The 20,278-nt window shown below is 39.8% G+C and overlaps 1 protein-coding gene across 3 annotated transcripts in view; it reads right to left on the reverse strand.

The window, feature by feature from the left end:
• RASSF8 (Ras association domain family member 8) overlaps window positions 1-20,278 on the reverse strand; it is a 111,343-nt gene that overhangs the window by 13,045 nt on the left and 78,020 nt on the right. For 2 of the 3 annotated variants that reach the window (XM_080392879.1, XM_080392880.1), the window contains 2 exons: window positions 9,123-9,279; window positions 7,108-7,301 (listed from right to left, as the gene is read on the reverse strand). In XM_080392879.1, coding sequence (XP_080249005.1) covers window positions 7,108-7,210 — 103 coding nt within the window. In that variant the 5' untranslated portion in view covers window positions 7,211-7,301; window positions 9,123-9,279. Of the gene's footprint in view, window positions 1-7,107; window positions 7,302-9,122; window positions 9,280-20,278 lie in introns of those variants that run through there. The other variant, XM_080392878.1, reaches the window with a different exon arrangement.

Here is a 20,278-nt window from a genome sequence, read left to right on the forward strand (position 1 = left end):
TTAGTTCAGGATTAAAGTAATTTGGTAATTTAAACACAGGTTCCATTACAACGAACAGTGATTAAACTAATGAAATATAGGAACAAGGTAATTGAACATTTTTTTTCAGACTCTCAAGAGGCAGGCTTTTAAATTACACTCCATGAAGGCAGTAGGACCCATATAACTATTATTCACTTTAAGCTTCTCTACATGCTTTAATAGTTGTACCTGATACAGTAGACAATGAGCAACTATTTCTGCTGCCAAAAGTGAAAATGAAATTCCAAAGGAAAGTAGCAGTATTTCTCATGCAATGCTTTTGGCAGGACTGTAACCTGAGTTCATCAATACTGTTTCTCAGGACAGAAATGATTCATTCCTTTTCTTCCTCCCTGAAATGTTTTGCACTTTTGGGACAGGTACTGCTTTTTTATTTTTATATGCAGGTAGCATAATACACCATGTAAAAAGGTATCTGTGCCTTATCTTTCCAGTCAGGCTAAAAAAGTATATTTCAAACACCAAGTAAGATCCATCTTTTCATTAAGTGTCTCCCATTACTTCACAGACAGAACCTACAGCAGTAAGTCAGTGCAAGCAGGTGAGTCACTGCCGTGGTCTCACACAGTTTCTGGGAGACTGTGATGAGCAGTCTTAATCATGGGGTACCTGTCCTTCCCAAGGGAAGGGGCTAGGGTGTGCAAGAGCAGGCCTTTGTCACTAGAGGTCATCCAGTCTTGCTCCCAGTTTCTCCTTCTCCAGGACCACCAGGATGTACTTGGTGCCAGGGGAGCTGCCTGGCAGGCATCCTCCTAGCTCCCATTTTTCCCAGGGATCCCATCACCTCTGCTGCTGCACAGCAGCTGTGCCAAAGACCTGCCCTGCAAGGTGGCACTCTGGACACCGGAGTCTCAAAAAAAAAAAAAAAAAATTGCATGCAAGACACAAGTTTGAAGACACCCAAACTAAAATGAAGTTGTACTAGTCTCACTCTTGAGCTGAATCCGAATGAGCACCCCAAACTCACAACAGTGCATAGTAAGCATATACATACTGTCACCTGTCTGCGAGCAGCTTTCCATGGAGGTAAAGCCAGGCATGTCAACCCAGACTGCCCAGAGCTCTGGGGCACTGACCAGTGCACCCCCTCCCTGGCATGGATACAGCTTCCTGACCCACTTGGTTTCCCAGAGGCAGCCACCCAGCCCTAGGCTAAAGGATGCTGTCCTCCTTAACACAGCAATATAAAGAAAAAAAATAATGTACATGGGTGACATCTTGAAAGAACTCTTAACAAGTGGAATATGTGGGAGAAAATGGTCTGCCTTACCAAAGGGGCAACAGCATTAACTCCTAATCTTTAACAGCACAGACAGAAAAATAATTGCTGGCAATTTGAATAAATGCAGTACGATTTGAACTCAGTATCTTTGAAATATGAAGCTGACATTTCATTTGTTATGTAATACTTATCATCTGTATAAATTAAAAAAAATAAATACCACTCCAGCTACCTGAGAACTCACTAAATACCCAAGAAAGATTTTAAAAGCCTTCAAAATATAGGTTAGAGTTTGAGTTAACTCAGATTTCTTAACTCATGCTATATTTCGCACACACATGTATGCACACACCATAGAAAATGATGAGAATCAGAACAGGAGCCCAGTCCTAGGAAAACATATATACATATAAGCCCACAGAGGTATACAGGCTCAAGTCTAATGGCAGGGAAGGTCTGCTTCGCTCACTAGGTACAGCTGTGCTCAATGTCTTTATGAGGACTGAAGTCTTAGCCTGTTACTATTATCCTTCCACTCAAAAAAGGGTATACAAAAGTTTATCAGTCTGACAAAGCAAAGCACTTAAAGTCACTTCATACTTTCAGCTGCCTTTTGTCTAAGCACCCCAAGGTACCACGCTTATTTTAGACCCATTTCCTAAATTGGTAGAACAATGCAGAGGAGCAGTTTGGCCAAGGTCAAACAGAAGATGTGGCAAAAGAGATCAAGCAGCCCAGGTCTCTGCTGCACATGCTACCGCTACACCAGACGTACCACATCATTAAAGGTGGCATCAAATCATCCCCACCCAACCACCGTGCCTCTCCGGAAGGTTAATGTCGCTAAATTTCTAAACAAAAACGTTTATGCAATCACATCATGGGATCACCACTGCATGCAACTTTCTTGTACTAATTATTACCACCCAATGCTGCTATTGGAAGCAGCAGAGAATGAAATTTGGGGTCAAAAATAACACAGCTTTTAAGGGATTCTTAGCAGTAAACTACAAGATTGGTTCAATGTCTAAAAACCTTAGTTTGTACACAAGAATTGGCCCGTTTTACTACTCCTCTTCAGACTCGGCACTGTGACTCAGTTCAATCTCAGACTGTTTTCTCTCCCCCTCAGTGTCTGACAGCCAGCTCTGGCACTTGCTTTTGCAGAAAGTATTTAGAGGAAGGGATGAACATAAGAAGAGACATCAATGAAGCGGCATGATTTTTCCAGATTCAGCTCTGGCTGAGCCTTACAATGCTGTAACACGTCTGAAACAAAATGAACAAATTAGTGCTTTATTTTCACAAATACACCCCATTTATCTTTGAGGAAAAATACTTAACTGCAATAAAAAAACCCGACAGCTGCATTTGTTTAATTTTAAAAAGAGACAGCTGTACTTCTTGTTTGGTGAAGTGTTGTTCTCATTCTCCTGATATGCTACAGCCAGAAAACCAAAGTCCACAGCACTATTTAAAGCAAGTCTGCCATTTTAATTATTTGCCACAGAAAATTATGGGGAGGGCAGACAAAAATGCCCTTTGAGTCAGAAATTTAAGCTTCACATCTCTGGACTGAAGTATTCTCTTTCTAGGAAGTACACATCATCCTGAGTACAGAAGTCACACTCTAGTCTACAGAGGGAAAAGAAATCACAACAAATGCAGTAAAAATCCTCACAGGGGCTGGACCTGGGAGATGACACTTCTGAAGGAACAGGGCAAGTATATTTGTGACTGCGTTATTCATCCCTATTTTCCTTTGGAAGATTTTTATTTTTTAGATTTGAATGAAAAAAACACCCCACAGTAAAAGCCAATTAAAAAAAAAAAAAGAAAAAAATACTCTGTAGTTAAACTACATTTGCCTGAACTATCAGCTAACACAATTACCTTGCTTTCTTTTAGGATACCATCTGTTTTTCCCCTCAGTATTACAACGGTTTTTTGAGAGATGCCACTACACTCACACACTTGACTATTAAGTCCATATATTACTCTGCCAGAGTATATGCCAGACCTCTGACCAGATTTACCAACTAGTTGAAAAATATCAGTAGTTTTTTCTTTTTTACTTGTTTTTCAGTTGCCCAAATTAAGAAGGAGAATCAAAATGCGCAAAGCAATGTTTATATGAAGGCATTCTGGCATGATTTTCACAGAATGCACAGAAAAGCTAGTGTAAGCAGAAAACCAGGCAGAATTTGCTGCCAAACACGTATTTTCAAAATAGACAATGATGGATGTGATAAAATTAGCTCATCTCTCCTGGAAAAAAAATTTAAAACAAGACTCATGACTCTCCATTTTAAGTGTGCGCTGTGGTATATTTCTGCATTTTAGTTAGGGCTTCATTTCTCATGATAAAATGATCGCTTCTCTTATTTGTATTATTAGGCAAAATCTTCCTCTTTGTAATTTGCAAGGTCCTTGAGTCAAACAAAATAATAAAGCAGTCCTGGATAAAACTCACAAGAGGTAATATCAAGTGTTCTTACAGATCCCAGTGGGAGGTGATTTTACTTTCTAGAAACTAAGTGGATAGTTTATGTCCATCTTTAACAGAATTCCAGTGACCATTCCTCCAGCTAAGGCATTTCTAACTCCTAAGTTAGAGACACAATCAATTACAGCATCCAAAATTATATCCAATTGATATTATTCTCTCTCACATTCATTAAATTATATACATATATTTTTAAAATAAGCTTTGGTGGGATGATCAAAGGACAAAACTCTCCCTTATTTTTTGTTTTAAAGAATAAGGTTTGAGATTTAATTCAAACCCTTTAACTTCAAGCCAAATAGAAATAAAAAAACCCCTATTTGTACAGAAACTTTGAATAGAATAATTTTCTATTCCACAGTGATCAACAGATGGGCAACAGGGTAAAGAAGATCATAACGAAAGCAGAGGTAACGCAAATGTTATCCATCAAGAGGACAGCCCCAAAGGAAGAGAGACAAGCAAGCCTGTCTACTGAAAGAGTAATAGTGATAGATACCAATTTGTAAGGAGTAGGTCAAGGAGCATTAGCCAGGCGAGTTAAACGACAGAACTCCACTTCCAAAGGATTAGAGTACACTTTGGGTAGGGGACAGAACCTCCTGAAAAGGGGCATAGCCCAGCATGACTTGCTATTTTTGTTTGGATAAAATGGCCCTAGAACATAAGTTCCTGCCTTTGCATTTAAAAGAAAGAGAGAGGAAAAAAACGAAGAGAGAATACTTTCACATCCTGAAGACAGCTATTACTGAATTTCCATCACATGAGAGGAGAGTTGGAAAGTACATAGATGAAAACCTTTTTGTTGCTCTTATCACAGCAGGAAATCAGGAGGCACAGCCCTGCATTTGATAAAGTGACAGCAAAAGAAGTTTCTTGAAATACAAGAAATTCCATTTAAATGTAAGGAAAAAACATTTTTACTGCAAGGGTGACTGAACACTGGGAAGAGGTGGTCCAGAGAGGTGGTAGAGTCTCCTTACTTGGCCATATTCAAAACCTGACTGCACATGGTCCTGAGCAAGGTGCACTAGCTGACTCTGCTTTGAGCAGCAGAGTTGGACCAGACGATGTTGTTCAGAGGTGCCCTCCAACCACAGCCCATTCTATAATTTTGATTTTCCTATTTTTGAAATACATCGTAAAGCTTTACTTTTCATATCTCTGGAATAGAGGCAGCTTCAGTTTGTCCATGAGAAGCTTCTTGAACTATGGATGTCTTAATTGAACTGTCTTTGGCTTGTGCATTCTTTAGTGGATATGGCTGTAAAGCAAGTTAATTTGCAGATATTCCAGACACTGCATTTCAACACAAATAATACACTTATTGCAGTTCATATTGCAGGCTCAAAAAAGACTATTGCATTGTCTGTGTGTATGTGCGTGTTCTATTTTTTAAGTCACGGACCTAGCAATAAACTGTAAGGCACGATAAAATAAAAGGAGCATCTCAAACTTTGCAACAGACAGACAAAATAATATTAAGTCCTGCTAAACTATGCAGTCTGGCTCCTTCAGCATTCACAAAGTGGAAAATAAGATCAGAGCCAACCAAGGAGGAAGCCAACTAAGACTGGCTATTTTCCATCACCAAATGTCAGGTGAGAGCTAGAGGGATAAATTTGAATAGATTCCCATTCAAATTCAAGTGACAATTATTTCTGGTAAGCTGGTACCTATAGCCAAATCAAAGGAGCTGACATATGGTTGCTTTTCTGACGAACAGCCTGACAGCAGGGTTGGGAAAGCCCTAGCTGCCAAAGACACACAAGCCTAAGTTATACGGTGTTTAATGTTGTCCTTGCTGCCTCAGTGAGAAACTGGAGCGCATTTACTGTAGATGTTTTCTAGAATGAATATTTGCCTCAGGAAGGAGTTTCCAAAGGATTATCTTAATTTGGCTCTGGTTGTAACTGAAATTTAACTCTGCATGGAATCAGAGCTGCATGCCTCAGATGAACTGGTGACGTGTTACAGAAAAGGAAGTCTGCTGAGTTGACAAAAACTGGGTGCATTTCCAAGGCTTATGGAGTCTTTTCAGAGTTCAGGCTAATAACCAAGGATACAGAAAAAACAGAGAAATTACGCAGGCGAACGAACATTAAATTATTGTTTTGAATTGGGAGTCTGACATTTTTTGTTTTGTGATAGGAAACAGGATGAAAGAGAGATTGAAAGCAAAGAACAGAAGTCTATCACAACCACTTTATTTTTTTAAATACGTAACACTCCTTAATCATTACTAGGAAATAATCATGCTAGCATAATCATGCCTTAAAAAACCCTACAGGCAGAAAATGACATATGAAAGCAAGGAATTCATAAAATCAATTAGCATTAAAAGCTGCAACTAAAATAGTAAAAGCACACTTAACAGTTAACCATCAAATACAAGATTTTAGAGACATACTGGCTTTCCACAATTTTTAAATCAAACTTTAAAAGGTATTTGATGCATATAAGTGTACATGCTCTAGCATTGTGTTCAATTCTCTTAAGATATAAAAGTGCCAGTCCTCTACTCCATCAGATGAAAGTACAGTCTTGCAAAATTGTTGGAATACTGAAAAATGCAAAAGCTAGCCCTTAAATTATAAATTTAGTTTTAGGTAAGACATAAGTTTTAATGCCTAAATTTAGGGAGTGAGTAAAGGCAATTTTAAAATTTTACCGAAGAATAAGATTCAGCACAGGAAGCACTGAAGGGATGAAGTTAATCCTTAAGGCTTACTCAGGATGCTCTCAGTCACCAAGAAAGATCTGACAAGACTGAATGAATGCTCTTTCTTGTAGTGGAGCCTGAACGGTTGTTAGGTTTTTTCCCTAACCTGTTCTGCAAATAGCTAACACCGAACAGACTTTGTTACCCTTTTACCAGTACCAAGTTATGTGGCGTGCAGAACTAAGAGGAGAACTTGAAGGTTGTTTCCTTGATCTGCTCTATTCCCCGTATAGCTAGGGATACTTACTGTGTGTATAATTTCAAGGAATATCATTAGCTTGTGAAAGCCAACCAATTGCTTTGCACTGCTTTTGTATTTCTTTGGTACTGAAAACATTGACAACAACAGTATATTATTATTATTATTATTTAGAGAATACATTTGTACTCAATAAAAGTTTATAGATTTCAACGTGTTTCCTTTTTTTCTTTTTAATCTCTCTCTGACAGGGTAAAAATCAAAGGCTACAAGTTTACACTGTAAGGTTATCCCACTGTGTATTGTACATTCATGGTCTACTGATACTCAGTGAAACCCCACCTTCCCCCAGTTTAGCTTCATAAAAAAAAAAAGCTTCATCCCAGTTCCCAGACATCCAGCTGACAGCTACTTACCAATAGCCTGAGCAAGGGCTATGACAACTTCCTGGCACGTTGTGACTTCGGTGACCCCACACACAATTCTCTGGACTCCGTCCACCCATACTTTGAGCTCCATGGTTCACCAAATCATCCAAGAGCCATGAATGCAAATCAGTCAAGTCATACTTGCAGCGACACCAGAGCTAATGCAGCAGGCTTCTCAGCAGCTGGAAGAGAGGAAAATCCTGGTGTTTATAGTGAGGCATCACCAAGCAAATTTACCTTAACATCTATTGGGTAGAAGAGGCAACACAGCTTCCTTTAAAAACAACAGGAATCAAACGTCCCATGCTTTAGCAACGTCTACCCATTCTGTACACATATCAGAAGTTTCACCACAGTTTGTTTCCTAAAAATACTAAAAATTGTTACAAAAAGAGCACCAAGAGAAATAGCACTGAACAACTCTGGAGTAACTCATAACTGTTTCTAGTAACAGGTGCTCCTCTTCCTTTATATAGTGCCTGGATGTCTCAAGGGACTGGTTATAGATGCTTTCAGTGTTTGTTCAGTAATTTCTAGCAGGTGGTGGTATAGCAAAAGAAGGGGAAAACATTTTTAATTACAGCCATCCATGAGTCCAACCTTACTCTCATACAGAAGCAGCTGAAGGTTCCTAGACCCAACAAACTTGTATATTTAGATCAATGCTGGGAAACCCAGAAAGGAAGGCAGGCAGACATTGCTTTCTCTTTCTCCAAAAGAAGATGCATCAGGGAAAGTGTTATAGAGCTGGTTTAACCCTTGCCAACACTGTGCTGGTTCTGTAAGGAAACAGACTTTGGCTGATGTGTTATTCTGGGTTTTTCCATAGGGACTGCAATGATACTAAACAAAAAAGCAAGCCGTATCATCTAGTCTAGTAAGTTCTCCGTTTTGAGCATGGTTCTACTACCTTTGCTGAAATAACACCAAAATCATACTAGTTCCTGATTTAATTTTAGAAAAGAAAATTCCTTAGGTTTGTAAGTGAAAGAAAATGGTCAGAGGGTTGCTTTTGTCTGAAACAAAGAAATTGCATGAGTCCAAAATTCTCTTTCCGCACTCCAATGCCAGAACAACTTTGAAGCATAGAAATGAAGTTAGAAATCTAGGGAGCTGGATTAGGACTAGCATAATTAGGAGCTAGATTAGCAATCAGCCATTTGCTCTCTGCTGTCTTGTTACCAATAGTCAAGCTGCTCAAGGTTTACGTTATGTTAACTTCTAGATCAATTACTGATCTGAACTCTAGTGGTCCTGCTATGAGCTCAGCTTTTCCAGGGGCTGCTTTTCTTCTGCAGAAACAGATCCACTGGCATCATGGCTCACAAAAGTAAATTTCTAGCTAGAAATGCTGAGATGCTAATTTCAAAAATTTCAAAAGTGAAAGCTCCAAGAGTTGTCATCTTAAAAATGTAAAACCTCCCCCCAAAACTGAAACAAAAACCAAACTACCAATGATTGCTCTAAAACCAAAACGCCACTAAAAATGACCAAAAAAAAAGGCCTAATGAGATAGCTGAGTTATTTAAACACATAGAGGAAAAATAAACCATGATAATATGATAAAAGGAGCACACGTATTCAGGTAATCCAATATGGATAAAGTGATAAAACTAAAGACAATATTTTTGAAGAATTAAGTACCAGGAAAAGGGATAACATGGGAGCAGAGTAAAAGAAATCTGAGAGTTATTTAGGGATCAGTGAAGACAAACTGGGTAGGGTTACACAAGAAATGTGGAATCTGATGATGCTGATGGATTTAACAGAACTGCACATGGAGGCAGAAATGGTGCAGGAAAAACTATGCTAACAGTTCATGTTTACAGTCTAACAAGAGCCACTTTCTCCTGGTGAGGTGCACATCTCCTTCTGCATCAGAAAGACGTACTAGCACAGCCCTCAAGCTAGAGCAAAAAGATGATTTCCCTTTTACAACCAAACACTTTATGCAGCAGCTGACAAATATCGACACGTGATCCAGAAGACACACTGATCTTTACCTGACAAGCTGTGACAGCAGCAGCACACCTCAAAGCCCGTCAGAGCCTGGGGGTGTCACACTCCATCAACAGTGTGAGCTTTCGTGGAGAAGCACTGAGCAAGTCTGCTGTACAGTCAGTCTAGCACACACACCCCAAAATCCCTGTCCAGACGTATCTGTTTGGAAAACAAAGGAAACACAAATGAGTCCAAAGTATAAGCAAAACCAGATGTCAAATATGCTTGTAAAATTAATCAAAAAAAAGAAAAAGGCGATAGTTTTTAAGAATACCAGTATATACAGAAATGGAGTATTTTGAGGCATGAGTAAGCACCTGAAAACCCAAAGAGGTCAAAGACTTTTAACAAACATTTTCCCACAGTTACATACTTCAAAGGAAGCTACTATCCACACAAGTACTAAGTGCACAAATACAGAAACACTTCAGTCCAGTTAACACTGTCTTAATGTACCAATAAACTAAGCAGAAGCCGCCTGTTAGGAGCCTGTAATGTAACAGTGACTGACAGAACGCCTCCTAACAGGCCACATCAGTGACCTCTGCTGTTTATTCCTGGGCCAGTTGTCTTCACAGATAAACAGACCTCACATTCCAAGCCCAGCCGTGAAGAACTTTATTAATTAACTTACTATGTTGCTGAGAGTTGAACAGTTCAGACTTACGGGCACAAAACAAGCCATCTCCCCATGTGACAACGTGCACATCAGCAAAGCATTCGACAGCTCTAATTGTTTTTCTGTCTCTCAACATCCAAAGTATTATCTCGATTTAGCAAGCCAGCAAGTGCATTTTTTCCCTCCAGTCAGCACACAAAGTACAGTCTTGTGTTCAGTGCAGATCAGTTTTGGTCATCTGTTTTCCTACTGTCCATCTTTTTTTAAAAAAAAGCCAAAACCACAAACCCAAAAACTACTAAAGAGAGGCATCATTTAATAACAAAATATTTGCTGACACTTCTAATTTTGAAAATAACATTCACTGAAGCAGCAAATGATTTGAACAAAGTGTCTTTGAAACCATCCAAGCTCAGGGGAAATATTCTCATTCATTTCTTACAGGGCAAATACTTTTAATAGACTAAATAGCGATAGCAAACCAATAAAAGCAGCTTGCGGTACGTGCTGCCATCGGACCCACGTGCAGGCCTGAATTCAAGGACTGTGTGCCCCACAGGCACTAGAGTGGGATTCTTTCAGGTTCCTGCCACTAAAAACAGAATATACACAGACATCAGAAATGTGCCGAAATCAGTGTCCCATTATAGTTTCTAAGCAATGCTAATCTTCAGTAAGTTTAAAAAAATAAATCTAGGATTTGATTTGGTTTCCAGGAGTGCAGTAGAAGTTTACAGAGAGGTCTGAAAACCAGAAAACCTTTTGGCCAGATGACTATTCCTGCTTCCCACTTGTAACTATATAACACCTTTTTATTAGCATTTAGTTTTCCTTCATACGTACTTAGTTCTTTATTTGCTGACAGTTAACTCATGTACCATCAACAGCTTCTTTGCCTTTCCACCGAGGGCCATTCTGACAGCCCCAAACACATTCCTCACCCTGAAGTTTGTGTCCAGAATGCACATCGCGCTTTTGCAACATGGAAGGCAAAATAACCCTCACCCCCAATACCGTACACATTTCTCTCTGAAGCCAATCAAAGGGGTTGGGGGGGGAAAAAGCTCACTTAAGTTTTCACAGTCCTGTAAATTCAAACCCAGTTCATCTCATGCATAACTTTTTACTTTAGCAATGATGGGGACAGGAACACAAAGCTAATGTACTGAGCACAGGCACACAAGCCAAAGCATGCCTCTGATCACAGCTTTCCCCCCGCATCACCCCGCTTTTACCGTGATCAGCTCCATAGGGACAGGTATTTCTGAGTGGAACCGGGCACCTGCAGTCTGACACACACACCCCTCTCCCACCTGCTTTTTACTCCCCACTAACCTTGCCGAAAGCCTCCACCATTACATCATTCGCCATGCATTAAACAATTTTCCCCTGAAATTTCTTTTTATGCTAACTGGCTGATGATATCTTACTCTTTGAGATATTTGTCAGTTTATAAGTGTAGAAAAATCCAGCATATACACACACACACACTACTATTTGGCTACCTCTTCACAGCTAGTTTACAAACTACAAAAAGGCAACTTCACAGAAGATAGGCAGAACTGCTGAAGCACAAAAGGGCTTTTCTTGTATTTAAGAAAAAGAGATGTTCCAAGCAGATGTTTGCGAGATCTATCTATCCTTGACAGAAGTGTTAAGTCATGAGAGATTGTGAGAGCTAAACTTAAGATGTTGATTTCATCTCATTTCTAATCTTTAGAAAGTTCACACCTCTGAAAGAAGCACGCACCTGACGCCAACTGCAGAATTTTGACTAACCACTTCAGTAGCTTTCTATTCCCCCAACAAATAACCAGCATGCTGTTTAGTATACTTAAAAGTGAGCACATTTTCACTCATAATTAGCTATAACCAAACATCATCTAGAGTTTAGCACTTTAACTTCTCATTCTCTGTGCACTACAGCCGAGTTGCGCTCCTTGCCTTTCCCTATTATGACACCAGACAAGGCTCTGGACAAAGAGGCGGCTTGTTCCACCCAGGCTGGAAACTGTTAATAAGAATAGTTAGTTGCAAGCAAGGCTTGAAATAAACACACACACCCCAGGCTCCCTACAAGTACAAATAAGCCTGTTCAGCTGCCCTGAAAGAGTTTATAAACCCTCCAGAAGAGCATGACAGTACCCCCATGAACAGGGGGGCATTTGGCAGATCCTCTCTACCATAAGAATCCCGGTATAAGGCAAAGTAATATTTTCCAGATAAAGATGACTGCAGATATAGATTTGGCTACTGGAAACAAACTAACTAGTATTTAGCAAAATTCCTTCATCAGTCCAAGGGAGGAGGCTAAGTATCCTACCAAATACAGTGCTTCCCATCAATAAATGGGCAAAAACTTTTCACAGCAGGTTCAAGTCAAAATATCAAGTGAAAAACATTCTGCACACAATTTTATTAGAAAGGAACAGGTTGTTTTGAAAGTAGTGTACAACTATTTGAAAAGAAAGCGTTTCTACTGAGGTAGCATCCGATTTTTTCAGCAGGACTAAGCGATCTCCTCTTGCAGAGTGTTACTCTTCTGCCGGTCCCAAAGATCACTCTGAGATAATAAGCACTGCTTAAAACAAACCAAGCCCAGGTCCCACAACCACGAAGATTATAGTGTTGAGAATGAGCTTGAGAGAGAGAGTTTAAGCACCAAGGAATTTTCCTCACATGAGACTGGCCAAAAGATGGTCAGGCCAAAATCCAGATGCCACAAGCGGTATCCAAGACACATGCAAACTCTGTGTACATACACGCTACCTGTGAGAGGAGAGGACAGCACCACATGCAAGTTTATGCAAACTCTGCACTAAAAGAGGTTGTTTCTAGCAAAAATGGCTGCTAGACATCTTGCCTCGCCTCTGGATAGCCTAGAATTCTCCAGAAGTCCCACAGTTACAGTTTCTCAGACAAATTACTAGTTGACTTGCACCCAAGAACCCTCAGCTGTCTAGTCCAGGAACTGTGGCTTGCTTTGCAGTTTCTCCTTGCACAACACAGCTAACAATATGGTGGGGAGAAACAAGATAAAGAATTATTGTTTTGAAGCAGGGGATGCTACAACAGATATCTTCACTAGTTAGAGGACATACCCCACCTCTCCTTGAGCTACAATTTTTACAGCACAGAAAAGTCAAAATAGAAGTCTCTCTTCTCTTTGTATTGGCAAGAACTGGTCAGAAAGAACTATTAACTTCTCTTTTGGGGGTGGGGGAGTGATAAGAGGAGGTAAAGAATTCATCCACTCCGTCATGTCTTTTGAAGAAATTTTATTAATGGCTACTATCAGGCAAGTTATTAGTTGAAATAATAATTCTACCTTGAAAGCTGTATTTTTATCTTCAGTATTTTAAGTCTCAGTCTGATCGCTGACTTCAGGAAGTGAGTTTGTCTTTAGGGCATCTTCTTCCCTCACAATGTTTTAATCTCAACCCTTGCATCTCTGGATTTTTTGTTGCCTGCTGTTCTAAGCCATCTTCGTCCAGTATGTAGTACGTTTCCTTTTCAGACACATAGAAACAAGTGACTGCCATCTCAAAGGCCTCAGCACAACCTGTCTCTTCCCCTCCTTCCCCCTTTTTATTTCTTTTCTAATCAACAAAAGAGATGAAGGCTGTATCCAAGTCTTGCTGTCCCTGGTGACCTTTAATGAGCGAGCTGAAGGCCACAGCAGTATATAAAGATCATCCCCAAATCCATTAACAGGGCACAAGGGCTCTTTCTCCACTACCACCAATTCGATTCACTAAGCTGGCTCATGATTACAAGTAACAAACTGGAAAAACCTGGAGATACCATTTAGCAATAATTGAGCTGCAGCACAAAACAGAGTTCACCAACTTGGGAGCTGCAGTACTGGAGATAAGGTAGCTAGAAATCTTCATCATCATCGGTTGTGTCTAAAATTCACTTGCCTTTACAGAAAACTAAGTTCAGCCTGCTGTCACAAATACATACTGATGGCTGGAGTGCTAATGCTTTCAAAACCCATCATAGTCTCTCACACCTTGTATCTTGACTCAGTTTTGAAGCCACAAGGCTTAACACAACTGTGTTCTGTAACATTTTCAAATCACCACAAAATGTCTGAAAGGAAACAGATGAGCAGGTGAGCTAATGAAACAGCTGGGTTATTAATTTTTTTAATTTGTTCACTCTTAAGAAGAAAACCTTGCATTTTTAAGAGCAAGTTTCACTCTCACGCTTGAATTAATTCAACAGCAACAACTCGGAAATTAATACTCTCCTTTCCCTAAGATTAGACATAAAAAGCATCTAAACTCCACATGGGCTGGAGGAACAAAAACCCAAGGGCATTTTGGAGATGGTGATAGCTCTCAAGTCTGAGTCCCAAGGATCTTTGCTTCTACTAACTACATTTTAGTCAGACAGTTTCAAAGCAGAAGTTTAAAACTTAAAAGTATTATATTTAAGCTGTGTAACAGCAAATCAAAATACGGAATGTACCACTTCCTTTCAGCTCTTGAGGTAGGATTTATTTTGATAAGAGTCAAATCTAAATTCAAGCAGGCTTAATTACTAAGTTCCAGCATTGACTCTGCTTCAGAATTAGGGCTAAAGTATCATCTGCAGGTGGTTTTACACGAAGCACTCTCTTTCCTCACTCTGTATTACAGCTACTAACAAAAGCATCAATAGGAAAGAAACATCCCAATCCTACTAAAGAGGCCAGACTGAATGGACCCATCCTAGAAAGCCTCACCATCCACCACCATTCTAAGAAGGGTTGTATAATTTTTAGCAACATGGCAGAGGTTAAGACTGTTAGCAGCTGGGACATATTTTATTCTGTGGCAGATTAATATCTTTTTCCAGATATGTCAGCAAAGGAGATGGCACTGCATATAAATACTGTGACAAACAGCTCAAAAAAGAAGTCATATGCATTAAATAAACATCTCATGAGTCATCATCTCAAGTCAACAGGCGTATGTTTACTACACTGTAATGTCTTCCAGAGCCCTTTATGTATTTGTTCTTCATTAGTACCAAACATACAAAGCATTTGAGAAAACTGCAGCCACAACTTTATTAATAGCAGCATTAAGTGGAAGTCACATTTATACATCTCTAACATGGTCTAAATACGCTGTGGGAGTGAAAGAAAACAAAGAACAGAGGAATAAGCAAGCTATTTCATTGTAGGAAAAATATTTGTATGAAGCTACAATACACACAGCTTACTTCAAAGTTGCCTTCCACCTCTAGATGCCCCAGCTTCAAAGGGGAGAGACTAAGTCATCCTGGTTTCAAGGAAGACACAGCCCCATCCGTTCAACATGTCCCTCTCCCCATACGGTTCCTCTGCAAACACTTAGGGCCAGCTGAGGGACGGGCTGAAGGCATTCGTGTGCAACTGCCAGTATTTACACTACCGGCAATGAGGTCATCTGCTCCGTTCTGGCAACAACTGGCTTAAACTTTTGGTTTTGTAGGGCCAAAACTGTGCTTTACGCTTCAGTCAGCCCACGTGCAACATTTGCTGAGCTTTGTCATCTGACCACAGACACACTGAGTCACAGCTGTCAGTGAGGTGTTCCTTGGACTCCAAATGTGAACTGAGGAGAAATTTCATAAAGCTCAGAAAAGCATACAAAAACCTTATTATACTTCTCATATTTCAAGATACAGACCAAAAACACAACACCCTCTTCCTCTATATTTTTGGGAATGTTGGATGCAAATGAGCCCATTTCTCCACCTGCATGCTTGCACCGAAGGATGCACCAAATAACATACATCTTACAGATGTAAAGATGTATCTATTTACTTAAATATCTATTTAAATTTCAATTAGCTGAAGTTTTAAAAGTCAAGCAAGTATATGGTTTAAAGCCACAGTACTACATGACTACTGAAAAGAAATCTCACTGGAATTAAATGCAATTCATAAAACAGAAATAAGGTGAGGCACTTTCATCTTAACTTTAAAAAAAATCATAATCTCAAAGCTTTATTCAGAGAGCAGCTACATTATTCACGACATTTCTTTGATAATTCTTAAAGTTACTCTCCCAGCAATCTGGAACATATTTTTACAGTTAAGGCAAATATGAGAAACAAGTGGGGGTACCCATCCCTTTTTGAAATTTACACTCTACTATGCTTACTTCCATATTTCCCCAAGCACAAAAGAACTTTTTCACTGCTTCTATTCCCATTTATAGGACTCAGCTGGATCACTTGTTTCCCCTCTCCAGACAATTGTGAGCTTGGGTAATTTTACTTATTAGAGCAAAATCTGAGGTAACCATAATACACAGCAATAGCTTATGGACTAAAGTAACTGCATGACTTAATTCCCATAGTCCTGCTTTGTGCTGTGGTGGTGCTACAGTTAACTCCAAGCTAAGTCTACACTGCTTGGCCAGCTGGCCACACTGCCTCAAAATTGATGTGGAACTGCAACACCACTTCAGGAGGTGAGTATACTTAGGTATATCTACCTTATTCAGCTAATAATTTTAGCAAAACTGTGAAGAACTTCACACTTTCCAAGTCACTAGTTTTGACTAAAACTCACTGGAAGGAGCAAGTGTAGAGGTGAGTATCATTACTGCAAACACAACTATCCTTGGGAAGCAGTCTTGCAAAGATCACTTACAAAGAGAATTAAAGAATTCATAGAATGACCCAGCAAAGAGCTCTTCAGGAAAAACAGGATTCTATGCCAAAAGTTGACAGCAATTAAACAAAAGTCAGTCTGCAATACCAATGGAAAAATGGGTGTTAGGTCAAATTCAATATAGCAAGAAAAAAAAGTGTTTTCATTTTCCTGTTTCTACCTTCTATCTCTGTTGCAACAATTTTTAGGGCAGCACCACCTTCTCCACTTACCAATTTCCCCCATATTTTCAGACACCGTGTCAATTCTGTCCAGAGATACAGCCTTTCATTACTGGCCATGCAGTTACAGGCTTTCATCCCAACTCTTAATGACTACATCTTCCTCCTCACTGCACCCTGAGTAATCCCATCTTGTCCATTTGCCCAGAATGATGATGTCAGGACAGTTTTCTGGAGTCAGCAGGCTTGCCAAAAGCAGAGAGTGCAAAGCAGCCTTCCCCTTTTCTCTAGTACATTATAAGGGTTCTACTTATTTTTCATTCAGGAAGCCCTTCCACACTCATCTCTGCCCTTCTTACTTCTCAGACATTTTTTCCCAAATTAACTGTACCACTTTATGGTCCATTTGTGAAAGTCACCCCAGACATGCACACTGAAGAGAAACTCCAAATTAAATTACTAGTTAAATCTCATTACCCTCCTTCAAATTCTCCCTTAACCTACTTCCACACAGTCCCTATGAAAACACAATGGATCAACAGCTGGCACGTTGTGATCCTACTGCTCTTCATGCTAACTGATCTTAATCTACTCCTCTCCACATGGCCTACCCACACTGGGCAGCACGTACCTTCTTTTTGAGGCTGTGTTGTCTTTTAGAGAGGCCAAGACAAACAACGATCTGCTTAAAGAGCTCCTGGAAAACATCCAGAAGACTGGCGACTTAAGTCTTTTGGGAGTACACTTGTCCCTCCAGAAGGAATTTTAACATCATTCCTCCTATCACAGTGCATCTTCACCATATGTCTCTGAACTTAATTATGAGATGCCTGGGATGCCCAGCACTGCTACTGAAGAACGTACGGTCCAAGTTAAACAAAACAGCATCTCAGCTGCTCAGTAAAGCTGTGTGAAGAGCAGAGGTGCTTCATGTGCTCTGGGCTACCATCAGACTGCTTATGAAATACAAAGTCCAGCTTGTAGTTTGTGTTGGGTTTTTTGAAAAAAGGAAAAAAACCACCAGAGATCCAATTAGTACATTTTTAGTTTCCACTGCTCTTTCTTACCAAACTTTAAAAACAGTACCTATTTCTGTGGACGACTCCTCTCCACAGAAACACAGAACAGCCTGTGTAGTCTGGACAGCTATTAGCCATCAGCAGCAGTGAATGAGTTAACAGAGGGTTAAGGATTTAGAACTTTGTGACAGATCTTAACAAAAAGAGCCTGGCCAGCTTCTTTTTTAAAGTGGTTGCTGGGATTTCTAATCTTTATTGATATGCAGCTATGGAAGTATACAATACCATGTAACATTAGGAGGCCAGAATAGCTTATTAAGCACAATTACCTAGCAAGCAACCTAAATCCTGGAAAGAACTTAAGGGGAAGGGCCCACAGAAAGTTTCTGCTAGTTGCAAGCTGGTGAGCAAATAAAGATCTAATATCCAAAACAGAAAGCATTAATGAGTTCAGACATCCAAAACAACAATTAAAACCTAAATTACATAACTATAATATATCAAAAAGGAGAATTAAAGACTTTTAACAAACACATTAAAAGCCACATTTAACATCAACATTTAATGGCTGCAAATTGCCCAGGTGCTTCTAACCATCTTTATCAACAAGAAGGTATCAATTCCTCTAAAAAGGGTATTAAGCATTAGTAATCCAGCAGAACAATTCAACATTCTGTGATTTGGACATTGATGTACAACTGTGCTAACAAATTTTCTTGGATTTCCATACAAAATAGAGTACAAGTGTTTTACAACGTATCCATATAATGCAGGCCAGCTTTAAAAAACACTCACCAAACCAACCAAAATAGAGGCATGCAAGTCCTTGGGACACATGCATTACTGCAGAGGTGACAAAGGCCTACAGTTTCAGTAACAACTGATTTAAGTTTATTCACACAGCATATGTTTTTATGTGTTTCATATGTTCAAGGAGCTTTAATTTCCAGAAACTGCTGAGGCCTCAGGCTCTGCAACTTCAATCACCACAAATGGAGTGGCCCAAACCAGATGTACTCCAGTGATTCAAAATTTTGATCTTATTTGCTAAGATCCCAATCTTTTGAGGTTTGGGTTTTTTTTGCTTAAGGTTTTCACTACCTATTTTTATTCCAAGGGCAAACAATCTTTGTGTTAATTATTGTAGATAAGTGAACTTCAAGTTTTCCAAGGAACCCCTGGAAATTTAGTCACCTAAAGAACCTTCTTCTCCTTCCTCCCCACCCCAGATATAGAAACAGCTTCTAGTGTCACCATCCCTCCTCACAAAATCATTGTATTGTAACAAAGTTAAATATGCAAAGAACAAGGTTCTGGAACAAATGCTGATCTAAGTCTTCATGATCTTCTCCCTTCTCCTTTACTTCTTCTTCCTTTCTTTTACTGTGTAAATAACCCAGCCACGGGCATTGGACAGAGTTGAGCAACCCGCACAGTAGCAGAAAAGGCAATATAATAATGGAAAACATAGCCTGCAGCTCGATAGATGTATAGACAACACATGGAGTTGTTAATGATCAACTTTGTAGTGAAGTCTATTGTATACTATGCAGGGAACGTATTAGGAAGGTTACAATAACTGTTTATCTGCCAGAAATCAAGTACGCAAATTTTGTTACAGTGCCCAGTTTGCTAATGGCAGTTCTTTGCATTTCATGATCCTGCTTCTCAATCTATCCATATCCATTCAAAACCAGAACTAGATTGCTCAAACCTTTATCACTTTAGAGTGGAATGTTCTTGCATAAGCAGTAAGTTGTACACATACAGGTATCCCATGCTGAAGTCCTTTGAAAGGTATCACAGTTCACAAACAGCCATGTTCTGTAGAGGTGCAGTCAAAGGGAAGGTACTGGAAGAGGCAGGACTGCAAGGCAGCAGCCTTCCACTGTGGACAGGAAGATCCCAGACTGTCCCTGAGCTCCTAGACAATGCTTTGAGCTCTGCTGTCTACAAGCTAGTGTGGCTGTTAACTCCTGCTCAGATTTTGGCTAACACTGCTCATGCTGATGCACGCTGTGAGCAGCACCATTAGGTCAAAGCAAGGGCCATACATAGGCAGGACACGATGGCCTCAGAGCTAAGAGTCATTACGCAGCCATTACCATCTGCATCTTGCCATCTCCTGCAGCCATAATCCGTGCATACTGGTTGTCTGGTAGTTTCTTCAGAATATGCTAACTCATGGAAACAGTATAGACCAAACTTCCTAGCTGGATGGTATAAATGCATGGGCTTACCCCAAAACTTTTTGAAGTAGATCCAACAGCAGCTGCACCACTGAGGCCTTTGTGCTTCTTGGTGCAATAAATGGGATGCCTACCCCATGACAGTGGAGAAAGGAGGAGCATTCCCACCACTGGCTAGGTAACCATTCCACTCATAGGTGCAGGAGTTACCAGTTATGGGTGACAAGTCATGAATCAGAGAACTTGTGAGTTAGAAACCTCATGAATTAAGTGATGAATTAGTAAATTCATGTGTTAAAATGGAACATGATAAACAAGGGATCAGTCCCCTATATACAGACTGGTTTCTTTCCTAATGAGCTCATAAAATAAAGCTTAATTTACAAAGTATGTTGTCCTATAAATTTGAGGGTTCCAAATAGACCACGATGGCTGTATAGAACAAGCTCTTCACAATGTTCCAGTCACAAAATTTTGATTGTTTTCCTCTTTTTGCTTTTAGAAGCAATATAGTT

The sequence above is a fragment of the Falco punctatus genome (genome assembly GCF_963210335.1).
Source record: "Falco punctatus genome assembly, chromosome: 6".
Taxonomy (NCBI): Eukaryota; Metazoa; Chordata; class Aves; order Falconiformes; family Falconidae; genus Falco; species Falco punctatus.